Source organism: Macaca fascicularis, chromosome 5, assembly GCF_037993035.2.
Source record: "Macaca fascicularis isolate 582-1 chromosome 5, T2T-MFA8v1.1".
NCBI lineage: Eukaryota > Metazoa > Chordata > Mammalia > Primates > Cercopithecidae > Macaca > Macaca fascicularis.
In genome coordinates, this window is record NC_088379.1 from 153,132,829 (window position 1) to 153,158,300 (window position 25,472).

The 25,472-nt window shown below is 38.3% G+C and overlaps 1 protein-coding gene across 8 annotated transcripts in view; it reads right to left on the reverse strand.

Moving 5' to 3' along the window:
- The window catches only part of NR3C2 (nuclear receptor subfamily 3 group C member 2), a 365,999-nt gene that overhangs the window by 160,979 nt on the left and 179,548 nt on the right, over positions 1-25,472 (reverse strand). For 4 of the 8 annotated variants that reach the window (XM_074040565.1, XM_074040564.1, XM_005556042.4 and 1 more), the window contains exon 3: positions 24,319-24,458. In XM_074040565.1, the coding sequence (XP_073896666.1) occupies positions 24,319-24,458 (140 nt within the window). Of the gene's footprint in view, positions 1-24,306; positions 24,459-25,472 lie in introns of all 8 variants that reach the window. The other 4 variants (XM_015450892.3, XM_015450891.4, XM_015450890.3 and 1 more) reach the window with 1 other exon arrangement.

A 25,472-nucleotide genomic window follows, 5' to 3' on the forward strand; every position in this document is an offset into this window, starting at 1 on the left:
AAGGGGCTATCATCAATTTCTTCAATTGTTCTTCCCAAACTCCTACTTTTGGAAAGCATTAGCAATTAGTAAGGGAAAGAAGCCAAAGGAATCTCTTTTATAATTTTGTCCCTTGAACTGGGATAATATTTTACCTTTGTACCCCTAATATTCTTATCTTTACATTTTATATCTCACTGAACTATGAACTTTAATGAATACTGAATTTTAGCAAAATAGATTATAATTCATCAAATGAGAATTATGACAATCACAAAACTGTGAAATTTTGGGAAAAAAGTCAAATTCTAGGGAAAACATACCATCATTTGCAACTGGACAATTTAATTGTTTAAGACACAGTGCCAAGGACCATTATCACTATAAAATACCAACAACAATTTTGAGACTCAGATTACTGAGTAACTTAAACTGGAAATCCAAAATAGAAAGAGTCCACCTGGAGGTGCTCCCCAAAACTATTGATATCATTTAGCTAATCCTATAATTTAAATAACACTTCAATTTTCTTTAAAGTCTCTTCACACTAAAAATGTCATAATTAAAATTCTTAGCAGTACTTATGTCCATGAATGTTAAAACCAAAATCAAACTAAAAACGTAAAAACCACTGAAATTTACAAACCAGAAGGATTTTCCACTTTAGTAAAGAGATTATGATGAAATATGGCACAATTTTATGAACTTATTAGTCCAACTAAATGAATTTACATTCTGCAGCACTTCAATAATTGTAGAAGTTGGAGCACTGCCCAAAAACAAAATAGGTTTTTTTTTTTTTTTTGGTTGGTTTCTATGCAGAAGCCAAAATGATTTACATTTAAAATTAAATTACTGAATAAAGTACATGGCATGAAGCTAAAGTGGTTCGTAATAGGTGAATAGTAGTGATGGGGATTTCCTTCTCAGAAAGGAGAAAGACATATGCTAAGACTACTTCTGAATGAACTTACAAAACTATTCACATCATTCACTTAAATACTTTGATATCAAGATGACACCAGCTTAAATACTGGTTCTGACAGTTTATTCCAATAAGATATCACAAGGAGAAATTTAGAAACATTCTGATGAACCCAAATGAGAAACCTCAATATAGCTTTTCAACTAATATTTAAAGCAAACCATCTGAGGACACCCTCAAATACACTTCTTTTTTCCTAACTCATCACTACTATTACTACTATTTTATATTTTTGTTTAAAATTAGCAACTCTATTTGCAAAAGTATCTATTTTCAGGCATCCTCACTTAAGAAGCCCTCAGCAGGAAAGACTGTGCAATCACATGCAATTACAGATGGAAATGACACTCAAATTTATCTATGATATTTGTTTCCCAAAGCCAAAACAATGTTTCCCTCAGCTATATTTCACCATTGGTTTGATCCTGTAAGACAAAAATAACTTCAGTTTCTTAATATCATCTGTAAGAATGGGAGAAATTTGAGCAAATCATTGTTAGTCATGCTGGCAACAACAAAAAGAGTCATTTTGCCAGACAAACGAGAGGTCAGAGAAACCAACACAGAAATGGACCTGAAGTAAGCTATCGAAAGTACAAGAACAATTTAAAAATGATAATAAATATAAATGGCATCAAGACTATCATTAAATGTTGAATTACAGTGCACCACAGAGACCCAATTCAAAAGGTAAGAAGTTTCCATGTTTTCTCTCATCGTTGAGTTTTAAAATAATTATAATCCCTAAGATTTGATAAAGACAGACATTTAACAACTGTCCAGCATCTACCTACGACTTCGAGGAGACTCTGTATCTGGGTTTACAGCTCATTCATTGATTCATTCACCTACAGCACACTAGGTAGTGTGTTATTTGTAGAGATTAAAGCCTAAACAAGACAGAGTCCCTCTCTGCTCTCAGGGGTCCAGTAGGAAAAATTAAAGAGGAATTTTAATAAACCATGTTAAAACCTATGATAGGGCAACTTCAGGTGCCACAGGACACACAGGAGTCAAGGAAGCTTTGGCCACCTCTAAACTGAGTACTGAAGTTCTAGGAGGAATTAGCTAAAGTGAAGATGGAAAGAAGAGTAATCAAACCCAGCAAACTCTAAGTACAAGGGCTGGAGGTGGGGCAAGCAGCCTGACAGACAGATGGGAGAGGCTGGCACTTTCATGAACTAAGTACAGCTGAAGAATAGACTTAGAGGCCTGAGGGAAAAGCGATGAAACTAGAGAGGGACAGGCAGATTCCGAAGTTCGCGTATGATGCTGAACTCTTCTGAGGAAGCTGGAAAAGCGAAGCCAGGTAAAGTGTGAATGCTGGGTGGGCTCATTTGTCTCCCTGATGCCCGTCCCCTAGCATCACCCTCACTGCACAGCGATTCTAAGTGATGTATCAGCAACATTATTAAATGCCATGGGCCTTTCTGGTAAGGCTGGGGTTCCAGTCTGTAAAATGAGTTTGCTCAGCACAGTCGGTAACCCCGGGTTTCTGTAGGCCTATGCAAAGCATGGAGTCTTCAGTTCAGCACTGGGGCTACCTTTCCCTTGCCTGCTGCTTCTGGCCCTCTCACCTACCCACACTCTTGAAGAGTATCTGCCCCTCTGCCTCTGGTTGAAGGCTGAGAGTAATGGCAGAATTAAATAGGGGCCATTGGGGGCTTCTGCACACTCCACGTTTCTAAAATGTAAAGAGAACCACAGCTACAAAGATGCAGAGGACAGGCAACTGGCGAGTTGCCAGGAAGTGGTTGGAGGCCACCAGGCCACCAGAAGGCACAGTTCTTAAAACTTGCTAATAAGCTTATTATATCTGGCTGTAAGAAGTGGTATGAGGCCCACAGTTTATGAAAACAGTTCGTCAGTTTTTTGGTACATGGGAAGATGAAGAAAACACCATGTGAAAAATGAGGTGTGAGAGGAGACTCCCTGCTGTTTGGGAGAATGGAACCTTTTCGAAGTTTCTGTGGACAAATTGTCAAGTGGTTTTCCTTGACGGTCAAACTTTGGAAGCTTCAGAGAACACACCATAACGTGATCTGGTTTTCTCGCCTCCTCCTTCACGACGATGGGGTTTAGTTAGTGCACACATGGCTGTGTGGTGAGAAAGCACAGCAAGAGGTCGTGTGTGTGTGTGTGTGTGTGTGTGTGTGTGTGTGTGGGCGGGGGGGGCGGGGCGGGGGGGGGCGGGGCAGGGGGGGCGCCAGGGAGACAAATAACAGAAGAGCCCAGAAGCAAATATTTTAAATTTCCTGGCACAGCCACGTTAAAAAGTAAAAATAAACAGGTGAAATTAACTTTAGTAGTATATTTTATGTAACCGTAGCCAAAATATTAGCAATTTAATCTGTAATTAAATTTAATATGTAATTAAAAATGTAATCAGTATTAAAATTATCAGAGATATTTTATATATTTTTTTAATACAAGTCTTCAAAACCCAATGTGCGTTTTACACTTACAGAACATCTTAATGTAAATTAGCCACATTTCAAGTGTTCAAAAGTCACATGTGGCTAGTGTCTACCATATTGGACAGTGCAGGTTTCAAGCATTTTAACCAGACATTCCACCCGCCTTATAGCATAAGGCCATCGGAATACACAGACATTCTTCTTGTGGCAAAAGCAGCCAGCCTAGATTAAGGGGAGGCTCTCACTGCTAGGAGATGCTAGTTTCATCAGGGTCATGCCAGAATGCCCAGGGGCGGAGGATGAAATATACAGTGACAGAGGTGGGGTCAAAGGTGAGGTCAAGTGGCAGAAGTGATGGACTTGTATCTTAAACCTATAGCTCCCCATTATGGAACAGAGCTATTCCTGATGTAAAATCTGTTGAGGTCTGCTTTCCAAAAACACTTTTTCCATCCACTCCTATTATTTCAGACTAAGGGTCTGGGAACAAAGGAACACATCTGCCTGCCCTTGCTGCCATGAGACTGCAGGAAACAAGTCTTTAGCCGAGTTACCTCACCTGGGAAATGGTGGAAAATGCAGAGCTGCTAAGTGCTGTGCCTGGCCATGGGCCTTTGGAATCTTTCTCACTGCCTCCTGGATTTACTGTTAGGATGAGGTGCCATACTTCTCTGGAACTATAAAGAATGAAAATCATTCCATGGCTTGCTTCCCAATGCCTTTAGAAAAAAATAAAATCCAGCCGGGTGTGGTGGCTCACGCCTGTAATCCCAACACTTTGGGACGCAGATGTGGGAAGATCACCTGAGGTCAGGAGTTCGAGACCAGCCTGGCCACATGGTGAAACCCTGTCTCTACTAAAAATACAAAAATTAGCCAGGCGTGGTGCACACCTGTAGTCCCAGCTACTCAGGAGGCTGAGGCAGGAGAATCACTGGAACCCAGGAGGCGAAGGTTGCAGTTAGCAAAGATCACGCCATTACACTCCAGCCTGCGTGACAGAGCAAAACTCTGTCTCAAAAAATAAAAAATAAAAAAATAAAATCCAATCTCCCTATAATGGTTTTTGAGGCCCTACATGATCTAGTAGAACTGAGGTCTCTGCCCCAAATCTAATGTCACACTCATTTCATCTCCCTCTCATACCACATTAGCCATCGCCTTGTCCTCTGTCATTCTAGTCTCCTTCCTGTCCCAGGGCCTTTGCACTGTGCCAGGGCACACTTCAAGCTCTCTTGCATCTCATATTCCAAGTCTCAAGTTCCTATCCAACTGGGCTTCTCCAGACCACACTGACAAACATAACCATTCCCTTGCACTTTACCCGCGCCATCGGATCATGTTTTCCTTCCCCCACCCATTCTATTTTACCTGTTTGCTTATTTGCAAATTGTCTTCCTCACTAGAACTTGCTCTCTGTGAGGGCAGTGGTAGCCTCTGCCTCCAGTGCCAGTAACAGCATCTGACACCCAGGAGATATTCAACAAATATTCCATGATTATGTGAATAAATGGATGCTATAAAATACAGATTTTCATCATTAATTACTATAGCAAATCATGTTGTAGGGAGTTATTTTTCATCATAAAAATATTTTATTGAGAACATTATGCTAAGCAAAATAAACCAGTCAAAAAAGGACAAATATTGTACAATTCCACTTACTTGAGGTACCCAGAGAAGTCAAATTCACAGAGACAGAAAGTAGAATGGTGCAGGACAGGGGCTGGGGGGAGGAGGAATTAGGAGTTAAGGAGTTAAGTGGGTACAGATTTTCAGTTTTTGCAAGATGAAAAAAGTTCTGGAGATGGATGGTGGTGATATGGCTGCATAACAATGTGAATGTCTTAATGCTGCTGAACTATCTAATGTGTATTTTATCACCATTGAAAACTGCTACAGTGATATACACTTATCAAACAGGCACAAAGTAAAGATATAGCAGCACCTGTTGCTGGTGGGGATAGAGGAAGGGTCCTCAAACTACTGGAAGAAATGTGAATTATTTCCATCTTTGGAAACCAATCTGGCAACATTTCTTAAAATAATTTGATTCAGAATCTTAATCTAGAATCCTATTAAATGCAATAAATGTAGGAATATGCATACATATAAAGCATCTTCTGAGCAGCACTCTCCACTAACCTGTGAGACACACGTGGGAGGGGTCCATAGTACACAGATTTCTTGATTCCTGTGGGCCCCGAATTTACTGGACAAGTAAAGCAACATCACAACACAATTAGCTAACATATAATCCCCTGCTATGCTTAAGGGATAGACATTTTCTCTTTCTTCCTCATTCTTTTTCTTTAAAATTTTACAGAAAATATTTTCTTACATAAGCAGGGGGAAAGACTACTTACTAAAAAACTGGTTAACCAATGCAAATGTATCATCAAATCAACTTCTCTTTAGGATAGGAAATTTAAAAATCAATTACAAAGAGAAACAGTTTGTATGTATGAGAAGCTGAGATATATGAGTGAGTGAACTGCTGTTACATTAAGTTTCAAACATTTGATTTTCTAAGACATTTGTCAAATCAAAAATTTTATGTGTATTTAATGAGACTAACTTAACACACAAAAATACTATTAAAATGATTCTAATAAAGGTAGGAATGTTAATTGGTTGCAAGATGGTTACTATTTTAGGTGGCAGGATTTCTTCATACTTTTCAGGTTTTTTTTTTAAATTTTGAGAGACAAAGTCTCACTCTGTCACTCAGGCTGGAGTACAGTGGTCATTGCAGCCTTGAACCTCTTGGCTCAGGAAATCCTCCTGCCTCAGCCTCCTGAGCAGCTAGGATTATGGGTGTGCACTACCATGCCTGGCTAATTTTGTTTTTTATAGAGATGGAGTTTTGCTATGTTACCCAAGCTGGTCTTGAACTCCTGGCCTCAGGCAATCCTCTCACGCTGGCCTCCCAAAGCACGGGGATTACAGGTATGAACCACTGTGCTCAGCCCCAAAGACATTTCTTTACCTTTGGGAAAGATGGCCACATGATAAATAGGATCTCCACAAGGACCACTAATATGCCTTTTATTACAACTCAGACTGAAGTTAATTTTATTTTATTTGACTGCCTCAACGATTACTTTTTAAAAGGATTTCCAATATCCACCTAATACACTTTTGAGTTCCATTTGAGACCAGACTTGCTTCACTGGATTTCAAAGGGCTCCATGACACCTCTTGATATACTAAGGAATATTATATGCTACTTGAAGGCTCATTTAGTTAATTTTCATTTTAACAAATACAATTTCCATATAGCGGGTTTTCTTTAAATGGGGTACACTTCAACAGCTCAGAACAGAGCTCATGAGTAGTTCCCTGCTACCCTGCTGTCAAAGAAAATATACAATGACACATTCATAGATTAAAAACGTGCAGACGCTCTAATTTCTTACTATAGTATAGAGCATTTGGCACCCATGAAAAGCAAATCAGCTGTGGATGTCAACATCATGCCAAGTATGACTTTGGTACCATTTCATTAAGAAAAATGCTGTATGATTGCTGCCATAATCTCTGCATCTGAAAAGCTTCCTGTGGTTAGGTCATTCGCAAGTGGCACTATGTACAAAGCTACCAAGACAGGTTGGCTTGAGAGGCAGACAATGGTTTAAGTAAGAGAATGAGTTTATATCCCAGTAAATTCTGGCTAATATGTACTAGCAGCGACGTCCACATACAGGTGGAGCTGGCAGTTAACTCCTGACAAAACTACCACCTTCAACAGATGGTGCCTATGATCCTACCCTGAGACATTTATTGACTTCTTTTGTTTAAAACGCCAGTAACACAAAAGCCATCCTCAGTAAACAGTACACGCTTTATCTTAGCGTACATATTGGCTTCTTGAGGGCCAGATAGCTATATAGGTTTTGGGGTGAGAAGGGTGTCCATCCCAGATATTTCTAGGAAAAACTGCTGTAAGTTTAAAAATATGTTTTTAGACAATGTAAATCAACTTCAATTTAAAATTGTTAACCGAAGGCACTCCCTCCCCTCCACTTTTCTCCAATATGCTACACTCAAAATTGTAGCTACTTTGTCAGGATACCAGCAATGGCTCTGAAGTCAGATTCAGGCTTGAGTCTAAGTTTTGTCATTTATAACCGTGAGATCTTTCCTAAATCACTTACCTGCAAGTGTTTACTAGTATGACCACATGCACAAATACGGGCTGTTACTATCACTGTGCATAAGGAAAGGGAGATGAATTTCACTGTACAATTTCATCCTAGGAACATGCATGCAGGGTCTTCACTTAGGCCATTACAGGCTCTCAGCCAATCTGGTTACTAAAGACCTGGCCTTGAAGGGAGAGGAACCGCCTAGTATTTTTTTGTTTAATCAATTATTGCATTATCTTCCCTTTCTTTTAAAAGTTTTTAACTATCCATGGTCAGAATTTTGGTAAAATTGTTGCAAGTGAGAATGTAAATTACTCCTTTTAGAAAAATTACATTTAGGACTTTTGATCTGTGCCCACACCTAATATCATGCAGTGAATCTCTTCTACAAAACAGTGTTAAAGCTTTTAATGTCATCCATCACCCTATTTGATAATACAACAGAGCAATTTGAGAAACTGGAAAAGCTGCCTGTGGACGTCTGCATCCAATTTCAATGATTTTTTTTCTCACCAGGATTCAAAGCAGCCCCTTACTGGTTTCAAATGCACGTTTTATGTTTAGTGCTTGGAGGAGCTGGGTAGTGTTGGAATCTGACATAAAAATTATTATTCCCCTGACATTTTATATACTATTCCATCAAATAACACTTAGAGAGCTTTGCATATTATGTGGTACATGTCCAGTCTGACAAGTAATAAGAGCGCTGTGAACAGCTATCATTTATTTAACGTCTACAATGTGCCAGGTACTTGGCACACATCATCTCCAATCACTGAAGCATCATGATAAGCTAAGTACTACCAGATCTTAATTTTACAGTTAAGAATCAGGGAGAGGCCAGGTATCTTGCCCAAAGTGCTAGGGCCAGGAGTGTCACATGGTGAAATAAAATAGGAAACACTTTGGAGTCAGAAAAACCTGCATGCAATTCCTAGCTCTGTCCTTCACTGTGTAACTATGGACAAACTGCTTAATTTCCTCATCAAAAATTAGAATACTGCTTAACTTCTATAGAAATTATACGGAAAATAAAACCACAGAATGTCCATTTTGGTGCATGACTTACAGTAGCATTTAATAAATGCTAACTGATGATTACTGTAAATGGTGACACTAGAATTTGAACACAGCCTCCTAAGGCTATGACTCTGGTGATGACCCAGTACATCAAAACTGAACCCAGGAAATGAGACACTATCCTGTAGTCTCAATTACTATTAAAATGAAAAAAAGCAGGTGTCAAGCAAAACCTTTAAACATTAAGCTTTATTAGACTGAACCTGGAAATACTGTCTTCGATGAAAATTTTGTATGAAGAATTTCATTTTCAATGAAAATTTTGCACAAAGAAAATTTTGTATGATCTACATTACCTATGACAGAACTATTTTATTATAGGATTTTAATTGAATCTTAGGCAGTAGGAAGAATACTTACCCTATGATTTACTTGTATAAAATAAAATAAATCAGTGCCTGGGATTAATTTGCCACTGATTTCTTAATTAGCCATTCAATAAGAATGAGTGGGTACACACAATATGTTCTAGAAGTCTAAGTGAAAGAAACGAATGCTGTTCCCTGGTCAGATGATATAACAATGACGACGACGACAACAACAACAAAGGCTCTTTCCATGAGACTATATGAGGCCATTTCCATTTTTAAAAAGACAGATTTAAAAAGGTCTACAACAGATTGCATGACTGCATTTCAGGTACACACCTTTCTACATAAAAATATTTTCTTTAGTAATTGCTTTTCCCCAAGCAACAAAAAGTCCAAATCACCTATAATGCATAGAATGATATCATAATTACTAAAGAAAAATTATTTACAAGGTGAAAACGTTTGCTAATTTTTTTAACTTAAACATATTTCAGTAACTGTAAAAAATATTTAATACAGAGTTGAGGATTTAAAAAAATTCACTCCTGAAGGTATCATATCCACAAGTATCTGAAATCACATTCTTCTTGTAGCCCAGTTAGCAACTGAGGATCTTCAAATAAATCCTAATCAGAAATGTTAGGAGTATATTTAATTTTATTATTTAATTTTATTTATTTTTCTTTGAAATGGAGCATCACTCTTGTTGCCCAGGCTGGAGTGCAATGGCATGATCTTGGCTCACTGCAACCTCTGTCTCCTGGGTTCAAGCAATTCTCCTTTCTCAGCCTCCAGAGTAGCTAGGATTACAAGTGCTCACCACCACGCCTGGCTAATTTTCTGTATTTTTAGTAGAGACAGGGTTTCACCATGTTGGCCAGGCTGGTCTCAAACTCCTGGCCTCAAGTGATTCGCCCGACTTGGCCTCCCAGAGTGTTAGGATTATAAGCCCGCCTGGCCTAATTTTACATTTTCAAAGGGAAAGTTGCTTAAAGGAATTTTATATTTACAACCATTTAGTAATGATATTTTATAAGTATTAATCTAGTCTCCTATAAAAACAATGATTTTTATTAATGCCTATTAGCATTACTTTTATTACTATTCCTTTTTAAAATTTAATTTCAGGTCATCTTTGATAGTAAAAAATAAATAAATAAATAAAGAAAAAAGCACAATTAGTACTCATGTAATGGTAAGTTATGGTAAAGACAGAACAGAAAGCCTGGTCTGGTTTCCTTTATAAATGGAGAAACATACGTTCATGTTACTTTTCAATGCGCCTCCTCACGATGGGAAATGTAATTTGCTCAAATTTTCAAGTAACTTTAAAAATGCAATAATTTTCTGGTTTTACAGAGAATGTGTTAATGGCTCCATAGAGGTTAATTTTTCCTACTAAAATCATTTCTTTTTTGTTCACATCTCGTCCCTATGGGTCACTACTACAAATTACAACTTAGTCTGATAAAGAACTAGCTACCTGTGTCTAAAAACTCTAATTTTCTGCCTAGTGAACTGCGTTCAGTAGTGGGCAACTTTATGAAAAGGGAAATCTTTCCTGCTTCTATTTGACTTTTGTGCAATTTGTACTGCTTTACTGAAAAAAGACAAAGTTAATTCCTAGAGCCCAATATGATTAGTCTGCTCTACAGCTAATTTTCAAGATACAGTAGATGATGTAAAAAATAGAAGCACACTGCTGAAAATAAAGTCAGCTGTGGAATCTAGTATCCCTGGGCCTTTTCACTAGTGGGAGTGGACCACAGCACATTCCTGGTGCCTCGTCCATAGTCAGTACTCCACAGCTGTCGCTGAATTGAACGGATGTACCTGGTTTCTACGGGCTCTGGACTTGAAGCGTTGCCCTTTCCCTTTCCGGTTACTGCTTTATCCCAAATTGGCTCTAGCCCTGTTGGTCCCTTACCCCATCATGTGTCTTCTCAGCACTTGCTCACGGGCTGATTTTCTAAGTTCTGAACCTCGTTTTTCATGTTTCAGTGTGATCTGACCTCAGTCACTACTATAGCTCTGGTCTGTCAGATGCCGGTTAGGTAAGGCAAAGGTCAATTATTTCAACATTTTAGAGAAGCAACATACATAATTTTGAATTTTAAGTATTACCAGTGATAACAACTTAAGATTTTCAAATAAATCCTAATCTGATGTGTCAGAAGGATATTTAAAATTGAGAGGGGAGGTAGTTTGAAGGGATTTTTGATCTAATATTTAGAAATGGCATGTCTATAACAATTTCATCAACCATTCTCCTTGGAAACAGTGATTTTTATTTAAGACTTCTAATTAATGGCTAATACTCTTATCATTCCAATTCTTTTTCAAATGTACTTTCAGTTTATATCGGATTCTAAAAAAAAAAAAATAAAACTTAAGGTAATCTTAGCAATACCAAATTGCTGAGCCTGGTTCAGCTGGGAAAATACGATGGTGCAGGCCAGATGAAAAATGACCAACCTAGACTAATCCTGCACTGGTTTTCCAATTAAGTTGTGGGAGGGTAAGAGAATGCAATATGTTTTAGAGATCTTGGTACAGTTAATTAAAGGGAAAAAAGGAAGTAAAAAGTAGTTGTGATCTTCTAAATTGTTTAAGATGCAGAAAGAGTGTGAAAACTATCTTTGTTCTTTGTCTGGTTCTGTATTCGGGCAAACTAAATAAATTTAAATCCCAGTCTTAAATGCAACGGCTTTCTCAGATGGCCCTTTGGCACAATATTCATAAACAGTAGAGATCTACCTAAACCAGTGACAAGGAAGTAAACACTCCAGGTCTTCCCTAAAGTAACATATGTTTTTCTGCAATTTTTACTTTTCCCCCTTCAAATCAAATATTTAACATGTACATAAAGTAGCCACAGTTTAAATATTCCAAATTTTATAGAGAACCAAGGTATAATATTACTTAACAAAGATAAAAACTCTTTAAAATATAATGTTTATAAAGCACTCCCTTGTTGTTTCTAAAGCAGTTTAAACATACATGTGTTAATTTTTATCTTTCTAACTCAGAGACGGGCAGGGCAGATACTTTGAAGATTTTTGTTGTTTACAGACGAGGAAACAGACTTATTTGCCGAGTCTTTGAGTGGGTGGTGTCATTCTGTATAACACTACATAAAAATGATACTGGAACCTACAATGGTGCCGCCTTTATTATACACTAGTGACAACACTTACTGGAAAACTCTCATAGCGAGGGTTCAAAATGTTACGCAGCCTTTCACTAAATACTAGTAAATGGTCAGTACGGCTTCTAAGAGGGTGGTATGAGTCTCCAAACTAAAGCCCTGGGTCTTCCTTCCAAATTGAAGAAGAAAATAAAATATAAAAAGGGATTGAGAGGAAGGAGGAGGTATTTGCTTCCCCCGCCCACCAAAAAAAAAAAAAACTTTGTAGGTTTGATTCCACTGAAACAAGTAAAAAGAACTTAATGAGCCTGTACTAGATCTAGAGTACTATACATAAGTATGAATTTATATCAAACTTATCAAAAATCTCACACCATCTACTCCTCAGTTGATTCGCTATACGTGACTTTTCAATCTTGTTGACAGTTATGATGCCCTCCGAGATTTGTATTCTTTCATCTTTTGCTATATTTCATGTTTTACTGTTAGAAAAGTAAACACTTTTATAAAGACGCATTCTGTTGTCAAACGTCGGTGATTTAATGAAGCTAAAGGCTCCAGTAAAGACATTAAAGACTCCATAGAGGTGTGAGATTAAATGTCTTATATCTGTAAGGAGAAAATACATTCCTCTCTCTTCCTTGGGATTGTTCTTCACTAGGTGAGGTATAAGAATTCACTGTTAATTAGCAACACAGCACATACAGGAAGGTGACGCTTTTGTAAATGTAAAGTTAGAGTCAACAAATTCTAAGAGCTAGCATTTATTAAAGAGCTTCTAACAAGGCCAACCTGAGGGCAAAATGGCTTCACAAGAGTTGTGAGCTCCGTTCTTTGGTGTCAGCCTGTTCTTTTCTTGATGTGGATTTGGTTGATGGTATTGGAAAGATGAGAGGGAGAGAGACAATGTGAGCATGTGCAAAGATAATTTTATGATAATTTCTGGTAGTTCTGAAGTCTTCTGGCTAACATGCAAGGTTTTGCCTCTGTTTCTTTGCCCCAGGACAGTGCCAAGTGGCTGAGTGAAGTGGGGCAGACTCTGGAAAAAACGTATTTATATTTTACATATATCTACTTATCTCTAGAAAAAACATTATCAGCTTCTGTTTTTCCTATCTAACAAGTCAAGAAGGGTAGTATATACAGATATTGAGGAATGAGGTTAAAAGGAAAGAACTTTTACACTAGATGTGTATGTCTTTAAAGAGCAAAATATCACATGAAAAAACTGGGGGCCTTGAAAGACTGGCATCTTTTTTTATTTGCTACACAGAAATTTTCCACCTTCTCAGTTATTAGTAACTTTGTATTGTGGCTTTATATGGTGTCATAAGCTGCTAGAATCATAATTTAGTAGCTCTAACAGCAGGACTGACAACAGAATACAATTTCCAGTGATCACTACACCAAGCAGCCCTGTTCCATTGCTACTGAGGGCCCAACACCTTCCCTAGGCTTTCAGTTTCATCATGTAACTTCCCATACACTGCACCAAACGGCCCCAATCGCCGTGGACATCTGGTTAAGCCAGTCTACTGCCAAACTACCTAGTAGCTAACTATGTAGTTTCTTTATCTTAAAACTCCCAAGAAAACATCTCCAGCAAGAGAACAAATGTGTTCAAAGTTTTGTCTCTCTGCTCTTGTATTCCTAGTTATCCAGACTGCTTCATCCCTTTTGGCAAACTAATCTCTGAAGCCTCAGCAGTTCTAAACCCCATTCATCTGCCCTATTCTTCACCTGTTTTCAGTGTTTTCTTCCTGAGTCTGTCAGAGGTTGCCATCATTCCCCGGAACTGATCCACCATCCAGTCCTGCCAATTCCTCCTTGTCATGTCCCCAGGCAGGCCTTCTGCTCCACAGGACCATTTGTGGCCAGGCCCTTTTTGTTTTCTTTTTTTTTTTTTTTTTTGAGACGGAGTCTTGCTCTGTCACCCAGGCTGGAGTGCAGTGGCCGGATCTCAGCTCACTGCAAGCTCCTCCTCCCGGGTTCATGCCATTCTCCTGCCTCAGCCTCCAGAGTAGCTGGGACTACAGGCGCCCGCCACCTCGCCCAGCTAGTTTTTTGTATTTTTTAGTAGAGACGGGGTTTCACCATATTAGCCAGGATGGTCTCGATCTCCTGACCTCATGATCCGCCCGTCTCAGCCTCCCAAAGTGCTGGGATTACAGGCTTGAGCCACCGCGCCCGGCCCCTTTTTGTTTTCTATTATCCACAGTCACATCCCAGTTGTCATCTTCTCCTCTAAGTGGTGCCCTCCCCGAGCCACTGCAGAGCATCCAGGGACAAAACTGCATAAGCCACAGTGTTTTCTTCTGCAGCAGAGAACTTTATAAAAGGACTTGCTATATTTAAGAGAAGCGCTGAGATTTCTCATTCTCATATTAGGACCTTACATAATGTGACCCCAGGGTCTTCGTTTAGTCTCTTCCTCTACATCCCTTGGGCATGGACCAGTTCCAGCCAGGCTAGCTTTCATGGAGCTGGGTCTGCTCAAGCAGGTATCCTCAGCCTTCAGTCTCCATCACTGTTTTTGGTTTTTTTTTGGGGGGCGGGGTGGGGGACAGGGTCTTACTTTGTCTCCCAGGCTGAAGTGCAGCAGTGTGATCAGCTTACTACAGCCTCAACATCCAAGTCCAAGCAATACTCCTGCCTCGGCCCCCCAAGGAAATGAGATTACAAGCATGCACCACAATGCCTATTTGATTGTTGTTGTTGTTCTTTTTGTAGAAATGGGGTTTTGCCATGTTTCCCAGGCTGGTCTCGAACTCCTAAGCTCAAACAATCCACCCGCCTAAGCCTCCTTAAGTGCTAGGATTACTGGCCTGAGCCACCGTGCCCAACACAGTCTCCATCTAATAGTCTTCCACCACCTGCCTGCTCTCCATGACAACCTAAATACCTACCCATCCTTCCCATCCTGCCAAGGCTCGATGTTAGTATTTGATGACAGTCAATTTACCAATTTCCATTTCTGGTGTCAAATCATTCTCAGTAATAACAAATCACACAAATTATATGAACATAACTACACCACGAGTGCAAGTTCTGTGAGAGGAGCTTCATGTCCTAGGACTCTTGGGTATGTTTTCTGAGCCACTAGGCACAGAGCAGACATCAAAGAGCGAAGAGCTAGTAGCGTTCAGCTTTGTATGAGGAAGGCCATTCTGCCAATGGTTCTCTGAGCCTGATAGGCTATATCTAATTTTTATCACACACAGGAAATGAAACACAGGAAGATAAAAATTTTAAATAAAGCTTTAGATTAATATCAAGATGTTAAAGAGGTACTTCAGGATAGTAATGGTAATTTTTTTTTTACATATGAAGCTCATTCCTTAAGAAAAAATAGAGATTACCCAATTTCTTTCCCATTAAGGCAACAGAAATTCAAATTAAGGTTTCAACTTGGAATGGGTAAGAGTTAATTATTTAGAGTATAGCAAGATAACTGTTAAATTATAATGTGCTCTTCCTGAGTATTCTAAAGCCAGAGCTGTTGCCCTACTTTTTGATGGGTAAAAATAGTTGGGTAAAATCTGATATTACTCTGTGAGAGGCAATATGGCTGATGTGTTAAGTACATAGAGTCAGAAGGCCTGGGCTGCCTGGGTTCAAATCCCAACTGAGGCTCTTCCTTATTACTGGGTGACCTTGGATAAGTTATTTGCTACATGCATGCCTCAGTGGACGGATGTCTAAAATGAGGATAGATAATAACCCCACACATTTGACAGAATTATCAAGACGATTAAAATGCAAATAGACAATCACATTCCTAGTATAAAGAGCACAAAGTCCTCAATAAATATTTATTATTTTTAAGAATTAAAGGATCATACCTTTAAGCCTTGTTAAGAAATAGTCAATGTTTTTCCTGTGACTACAATTGCTGAGTGAGTTTGGATTCAACGATATTACCTTTCCAAACTCACAAAACTTTGGCTTAAGAAGGCTATTATAAGAAATAAATGAGATAAAATATGAAGTACTTGGCACAGAGCCTGCACCTAATAAGTACTCAGTAGCTATTCTTATAGGACCAGGTGGGACACAGAACTAAGTATTTTCTCAGAACTACTACTTAAGTCGATAACAAACTATTCTATTAGTACCAGTGGGAGAGTTACTTTTTAAATCTTAGGATACAAATCAGATGAAAAGAGCAGGCACATTAAAACCAAAGTAGCTCATGAAAATTTTCTTATAAACAGGCAATTCCCTAAACTAGTTTTTAAGAACATCGTGAGTCAGGTGACTGACTGTTCATTGGCTCTGGGTTGGCTGCTAGAAAGCTGAGCACCAAATAAGCGGCCAGCCTCGACAAAGGCCTTGAGGCATATATTCTTTATATCATCTCCATGCTTGGCTCAATTTTTCCCTCTCTTGCTCTAATCTCCCCTCTCTGTTGTATTTTTGTTTCACTTAAATTTCATCTTTAACTCATGGAAATCTGTGAGCTACCTTGGATTATTTTCTGGAACAAGATGGGTTGTATACAAACACATAAACTTGGGAAATAACTTCCAAAATTACATACTGTGCTCCTTACTTAGTTTTCAAATTTGCCATGTGAAGTGCACCTTGATTTAAAATTTAGGCTACAAGCAGCTGTCTTTGGATAACACTAATTTACTTTTGGCTCACACATCTCTATTTCAAATTATTTTCTAATAAATTACTTCAACATACTTTCCACTTTGGAGAAACAAGTGGCATGGTGACAGAAACAAGGGCGAACCCCACTCACATAAGTAGTTACCAACAACACATCAACCAATGTTCTTGGAGCACCTGCTGCATGCTGGGTGTTGCCTTTGCCCTGATCAGCAAACCAGATTCCCTCAATATCATGTTTGGTTTGGGGCTCTGGCCTGATTAACCTTCATAATAACCAAGGCATAATGATAAAGAACCAAACCTAGGATTGAAAACTGCATAGATTCAATAATGTCTGAAGTTCAGCAAAAATGGTGAATAATCAGAGACAAAGTAACTAAGACTTTTCTATGTGCAAGCTGGAAATGGGAGAGAGACCAGTTATTCACACACGTGGGCCACGCACGCACTCAGTGTCCTAGACTTATGTTCTTTAGGGTTCTAACCTTGGCCTACTTTGTCTCTCTGAATACTGATTTCTTGGTCATCTGCATCCACTTTCACGGATGATGATTCTGAAATCCTTATTTTTAATCTTGCCTTGTTTCCCAAGCTTCAAAATTAAATATCCAACTACCTCTTAGATATACCTGAATATCCCATAGGTATTTCAAACTTGTCTTAAACCAAAACTCATCCAACTCCCCTTTAAAAAAACCTAGCAATGGTTTTTCCCCCCATAACCAATCACCTTTTCATATATTACATAAAGAACTCATTTGTTATGCTTAATCTTTTCATCACCCCTCACTAGAATGTAAGCTCTACCAGGGCAGGGATCGTTGTCCAAGATGTCTCCAGCTATGCTTAGAAAGGTACCTGGCATTTAGTAGGTATTGAGTAAATGTTTGCTAAGTGAATGAACCTTTCATCCCTTACCCTCAAAGCTGCCCCCGCTCCAGTATTCCTTATCTCAGTGAATGGCATTAGCAGCCAAGCCTGGGGAGTCATCCTAGATCTTTGCTTCTTCTCTTCCAATATAGAACTGCCCATGTTACTTTTCAGATGGTCTTATTATCTGCCCATACTCTCAATCCCTGAGAGTGCTGGTCTAGGTCCACCCTAGGTCATTTCTAGCTCAACTGATGAAAACAGCCACCATTTCAATAAGTATACCTCACAACAGCCAGATCTTAAATGCAAAACTGAGCTTACCGTTCTGCTGCATGAAAACATTCAGAGGTTCTCTTTTGCTTAAGGATGAATTTAGGCCTTCCTTGCAGTCCAGGACCTGGTCCCAATCTGCTCATTTAACCTCACTTCCTATCACTTCACATCTGAAAGTTTATACAGTGGTAACACAAAATTGCTTCTGGTGCCCTGTGCAACAACAGCTTGTTCTTAGGCCCTCTGAGCAAGGCCAAGTCTGATCTCTCAAGATTCAGCATGGGGGTCAATTCTTGGAGAAACCTCCCCTGACTTTTCAGGGTGGCCTAAATGTCACGGCTTTATGTGTTCCCACAGCAACCAACTGAAGGGATACCAAAAATCTGGGCAAACATTTGCCATCAGCACTACAGTCTTATGCTTATGGAAGGAGGAAAGGAGTGCTCATTAAAATCATAGATATAACCTACTGGGTAGGTATTTATTTAGCCTCTTACAGTAAATAATTAGAAAGAGTCAGGTTACCTGATTCCTAAACTCTGAAAAAGGTGAAAAGAAAAAAAAAAATCTTTAAGATGTTTCATGAGAAAACAGTAAGCAGACAGTCCTTGGTTTCCTATATCTGACACAGCAAATACTGTAGTTGTGACAATGGGCTCAGATGTTCATGAGCTTCCTGTATGTGATTCATGAAAACACCAGGGACTGTCTCTTAAATCATTAATTAAAAACATCTAATAAATGTAATTTAAATTATTCCCCTGCTTTATCAGTTACCTGTACATTGCCAGCTATAAGGAGATAGCTATATTTGAATTATTATGTATTATTAATAACATTCTGATTTAGCTTGTGTCCACTACAATTAAGTTCTCTGTTTTGTGGCACAAATGCTCACTGCCCCCACAACACACACCTCCCACCTGCTGGTACCCTCGCTTGTCCTTCCCTCTTGCTCATGAGTGTGTGCACACACAGCATTGACAGGGATAATGTGGTTTATGACACAGTGAAACACACTTTCCTCTGGAACTGTTCAGCTTATTCATTAATTTTGGAGAACCAAAGAAAACTAATGATTCATCAACCACTACATTTCCTTAAAAATATTTTCTCCCATAGAATACACAATCAATACATTTAAAGATCTTTAAAATGTATGTTGTGAACTGAACTACATGGAAAAGGAATGAGGTACTCATTCACAGGCTTGTCTGTCTTAAAATATTGCCTATTTGAAAAACCCCAAGATTAACTTGTAATTGTATCTTTTAAAGCCATTCAGTTTCAAGATATAGACCTATGTCTCTTCCTTCAAGGGAAATGTGTGAGTGTGGAAACTAACATCATACAATTTGGCTGACCTTACCAAAATATGGACTCTTAGGTCTGTTTTAAAAATTTAAATCCAGTTGACTTTACATAATAATCAACTCGCTTCCTCTTTTACAGCCATAAAACTATTTAGTGATTTGTGGTAGCTGTGTCTTCCAGACACTGCATACATACTGAGTATTCAAAAAGGAAATTAGGTTATAAAATAGTGTGCTGAATCTAGTCAACTGTGTTCATTGAGGAATCACAAAGTAAAAAACACAGATGAGATGGAAGTAATGGCAATTTACCGGGGAGGGGGACGTCATTCAACCTTGATTGCTCTTATGCTACATGGGTACATTCAAACATTTATTTGGTGGCTACTAAATATCCACAGCCTTGCTAGATTGTGGAGATAAGACTCTGCCTTCTCTAAAAACTTCTAACAGAAGAGGTAAAGCCTGGTTGATGGCTCTCAGTATTTTCTCAACTGTGAGACTCCCAATGGTCGGACTGCCACAGAGGCTTGTTACAGGAGTAAATCTCAACAGTTCAGTCCGCATTGGAAAAGCCCCTCTAGGAAATTTCCACAGATCCCCATTCCCCACACACAGCCTTTGAGACCTGCTGGTTTAGAAGGATCTTGCCACCTCAAAGGGCAGCTCTCAGGACAAAATAACATTACAGGAAGAATGAAGATCTAACAAGGGAAAATGAAGGGCTGAAAAATGAAGACCTAACAATGCAACGTGATTGTATCATTTACATCATCTCTCTACATGAACATTACCAGGATCTTTGGCATTTGTTTGTAGAGGATAGTAATAATCTAATATTTTGGTGCTACTTTATAATTTATAAAATATGTACAAACATGTTTTTAGGTAATTTTTCATAGCAATGTTCAGGTAGGGCAACACTACTTCTCCATTTATAGACAAAGAAACTGAGGCCCAGAGAAGTTTTAAATAACTTGCCTTAATTTCACACCTAGTGAGTGACGTAAAAAATTAAAACTAAGTTTCTGACCCTTGAAGCCAATCTAGCTTCCACCACAAGGGAGAACCCTTTTTAAAAGTTATTATTATTATTTTTAAGACAGAAAGGTTCTGAAAATCTTCAAGGCAAGTAGTGATTCATATTTAAAAATAAATGTATAAATCATTTGTAAGGTACAATAATATGGCTATTAACTGACATTATTGGCTAACAAGTTATTTTGGAAGACAGCACATTAAACAGAGCACACACACACAAATTCATACTTTAAAAACATAATTTACAGTCTGCATACACAGTCACTATTATAGCAAGTTTTAGGGTGATGCACTCTAGAGCATAAAGCCTTAAGGACATCAACTCAAAACTCAGACTGGTGTGTTTTTCCTCTTGTCTGCTCTCTAGGGATTATCTTCATGTTCTGTTCCCGGTGCCATTATTTCCTTTTAGCTTTAAATGACTTCCCTCAAATTAGCTCCCTCTACCCACCTTGCCCAGAATTCTCTGCTTCTGTAATCTAAGGAGGGGATTAGGGATGTCAAGGGACATTGGAAAACAAACTTCGTTAAGTATTTAAATATACATCCATACATATGTGTATATATATGTATATACATACAAAGTCACATATATACATACAGACTAAGAGTACTAAACTGTGCCTTCTTAGTGCTTCCTTTATTAGAGTCAAGGACGCATGAATAGACTAACATATAGGGTATAATTTTCATGAACTCAAGAACTGATATGGCAAAATAGCAAGGCTATATTATGAGACTGAGAATCCATACTTTAGCTTAGGTATAGGTTTGGAGTCCTATGACTTGAGTAAGGGTCTAACTTTGGCCTGGGGATTAGGAATAGATTGGGTGACTAAGTCTGATCCTAAATGTTTTCATCTACAAAAGGAAAATAAAACGACACCTATATACCATGATTTTGTGAAATGAGTTTTACAAATATTATAAAGCTTTATAAAAATAATCTCTTGTTAATTCAAAAATATTTTATATAAAGATAGCCATCTTTTTCACATATTTAATCTTTCTCACACACAGGATAAAAGAGTAAACTAACAAAACATACAAAAACACAAAAACAAATAGGTCTTTACTCTCACGAAATTTAGATTTTAAATTTACAGCATTGTTTCAAGCAGGTGAATGATTAAAGTCTAACTCCCAAATCAATACAAAATAAACTATATTAATATAAGTCTTAAGAAGACATTCATACAGCCAACAGACACATGAAAAAAATGCTCATCATCACTCGCCATCAGAGAAATGCAAATCAAAACCACAATGAGATACCATCTCACACCAGTTAGAATGGCAATCATTAAAGTCAGGAAACAACAGGTGCTGTAGAGGATGTGGAGAAATAGGAACACTTTTACACTGTTGGTGGGATTGTAAACTAGTTCAACCATTGGGGAAAACAGTGTGGTGATTCCTCAAGGATCTAGAACTAGAAATACCATTTGACCCAGCCAACCCATTACTGGGGATATACCCAAAGGATTATAAGTCATGCTGCTATAAAGACACATGCACACGTATGTTTATTGCGGCACTATTCACAATAGCAAAGACTTGGAATCAACCCAAATGTCCATCAGTGACAGACTGGATTAAGAAAATGTGGCACATATACACCATGGAATACTATGCAGCCATAAAAAAAGGATGAGTTCGTGTCCTTTGTAGGGACATGGATGCAGCTGGAAACCATCATTCTCAGCAAACTATCGCAAGAACAGAAAACCAAACACCGCATGTTCTCACTCATAGGTGGGAATTGAACAATGAGATCACCTGGACACAGGAAGGGGAACATCACACACCAGGGCCTATTGTGGGGAGGGGACGGGGGGAGGGATAGCATTATGAGATATACCTAATGTAAATGACGAGTTAATGGTTACAGCACACCAACATGGCACATGTATACATATGTAACAAACCTGCACGTTGTGCACATGTATCCTAGAACTTAAAGTGTGTGTGTATGTGTATATATATATACACATACATATATATATATATATATATGTATATATATATATATATATGTGAAGCATTTACCAAGTTTCATTATCCATGGACCATCAGCTTTCCAATGAAGGAAAAAGTTACACCTGCATTTAGGTTTTTGTATGTTTGTAACTGAGTTATAAAAACAATTCCCTAGGTAATTCCACAGAAACTACTTAAAACAAGAAAAACTAAGCAAGAACTTCTAGAAAACCTTTTGCTTCAGAAGTAGTGAAGGGGCAGACTCTACAAATAGCCAAAATGTGGGTTCTGACATGAAGGTGGATCTATAGGTAGAGCCAGCTGGCCAACTGCCTGCTCCAAAATGCTCTTCTCCACGTCACTTTATTTTGACATACCACTTACTTTGTTTACTAATTAAGTGAGCCAGAAAGGCAGATTCTTATATTGGAAAGCACAAAGTGGCCTGAGAAAGGTGCCCGATGTAAATTTCACCTATTTATCTTCTACTGAACCAATCATATAATTAAGGAAAGAGAGAAGAAGGCAGGAGAAGCCTTACAAAAGCAAACTGACTTCAGCAGTGTGCAAATTTATTTTTCCTACTTTTTGAAAAATTGGCCTCTGGTAACAGAACCCACATTTTCCTAAGGGAAACGTCCTTCCCCATTCTCGGTCTAGATGGTTCAGGTTGTCCAACTCCAGCCAGAACCAGCCTATCTGATTACTACATTTTCCAGCCACAGGCACTGGGGCAGAGGTGGGCACGTGAGCCAAGTTCAATCTGAGGAGATTCCACTGGGAGCTTTTATAGGAATTGCTAGGAACAGAAAACCTCTTTTTAATGGAGGTCTGGTAGCTGTCTCAGCACCACGAGAGAACGTGCATGAGAACAGAGCCAGAACAAAACCAAGCGACTGAGCAAGCGGGACTGAGTTCTAACGACCTGGCTTAAGACCATGGCTTGCCTGAAGCCAAGCATACACTAGGACTTTCCAGTGTGTGGGCCAATGCATTTCCAATGCTGCTTCAGTCAGTTTGCTGAATTTTCTATCACCTGTAACCAAGAGCTCATAATCCTGAGAAATAATTACTGAGCTCCTTCTACCAATTCAATGCTAGGTTTGAGGACCACCAAATAATTAATAGTGTAAATAATGTAAAAATCATGTAATATCAATTAAGGCAAAAATCAATCTCAAGAGAAAGAATAATTATTTGATTAACTTTTTCATTCCACAACTAAAGATACGACCTTGTGATCTCTGGCAAAACAGAGGGAAAACATTCAAGTCACTTATGTTTAAGCCTCTGAAGCACCAAATCATCTCTAAGAAAACTTCCCTCAGAAATAAACCTTAGGGAGTCTTCATGCGGAGCCCCTTAGTGAATGTAATTGTCTATTACACAATGAATCTTTTACTAATCGCAAAAATTCGACACTTTCACCAGACACAGTTTTCAATATCAATAAAACCATCTGGTCTAAGGCTGATGGTAACTAACTGCTTATAAGTGAGGATGGGGAAAGGTAAAAATAAATTAAAGACAATTTCTCCTTAAGGAGTACAATCTTGGGTCAGAAGCAAAAGCTAGCCTAACTATGCATAGTGAATCTCAGTCAGGTTTTTCATTTAACATGCTCATTTGGAAACTTTCAGGAGGAATAAAGGTGGGACTCACACAGGGACCTGGGGCTTGAACCAGCTGGTAAATGAAATTATTCTGTATGGAACACAAATCACAGACTTGATTCTGATATTAATGTTTTAATTTGCCACAAACACATATTCATACAGAAACCCAGAAAAGGCAGAAATCATGTATTCTGTGTGTGCCTAGTAAAACTGCTATTCCAGATCACACAAATTAAATTTACGATGACACGGAATTATTTTTCTGAGTCTTACTGAAAAACAAACTGTGACAAACAACAACAAAAAAACCTCTTTGGTTGATCCTTGCTCAGAATTTCAAATTCTGCTCATTAAATATTGCTCTGCGGAAAATCTCCAGGTGGTTTTTATATAAGGCACTATTACTGTTTATCACTGACAGATGAAATCAAAATTCTTTTTGAAGAATTCCCAATAATGCTATAGCATTAGCTGTACAAGTAAACTACATACTAGGAAAAAATATGTAAAAGGAACACCCACATGAACATTTACCTTCCACTGCTCTTTTGAAGAAAACTTTGCAGCTGCCACAGGTGACTACCCCATAATGACATCCTGAAGCCTCATCCCCACACACCAAACATATTTTTGAAGGTCTTGAAGATCCGGTAGAAACACTTCGTAAAGTAGAGCTGGGGAAAGAAATTGAGATTTAAATAACTACACTGTAAAGGCACATTTAACATGCTGCACAGCTTAGCTCAAAATTTGTCAATAATCATGGTTCCAGACAAGAATTCAGTATGTAATAGTCACATACTACATGACTTAGCAAAATAAAGGTAAAACCTGATATGAATGGAGCAATGCTATCAAGGCTATTGTAGAGCAAAGCCTCTTATCAGTACTGAGAAATAAGAAATAATCAAATGTAAACTTCTTTCCTTCTTTTCCTATTTTTGGAGAAGGTTTACCAGAAAATCACATTATTTGCACTTTAAGTGGGCAGTGCAAAGAATCTTGAACCAAGTCATCAGGGACGTATTTGCTGGCCTTTTGTTTCTGCATCAAAGAGCAATAATAATATTACTCAAGACTCTTCAGACTCACATTATATATTTCAATTATGCCAAAAATTTTTTAAACCTCCCCTTTCCAAAATAATCCACTAATTTAAAAAAAAATTTATCTTGTCTCAACTGCCAGCAGTTTTATCCCTCTAAGCTCCCGCATTTTTTCATGTTATCTTATATAGATGTGTTCTAATTACTTCATTTTGCTTACTAATTTGAAGGGACACAGCCAATAATAAAACAAAAAGCCAAATAGGGTAAATATCTCAGGTATGTTTCATGGTAAGAAACTGAAGGGCTCTCTGGGAAACAGATTTTAGGGACAAATGTAACCCTTTAGGCTCTGTTTGAATACTTTTTAAGGGGAATCTTCTCAAGATATATTATATAGTACTGTGTTACTTGATGACACTCCCTAAACAAAATGTTTTAACTTCTGATAAGGAATCACAATTCACTGACAGTTTAGATATGTACCAGGCAGGCAAACACGTTGATTTTTCAATTTGCAGTCCACATACATTTCTTGAATATTTACCTGCAGGTTCTGTGCAAGATGCCAAGGGAAAAAAAAATACAAAAATCCAGTCTCTGCCCTCCAAGTTGGTGGGGGCATAAACCATTATGAAGATC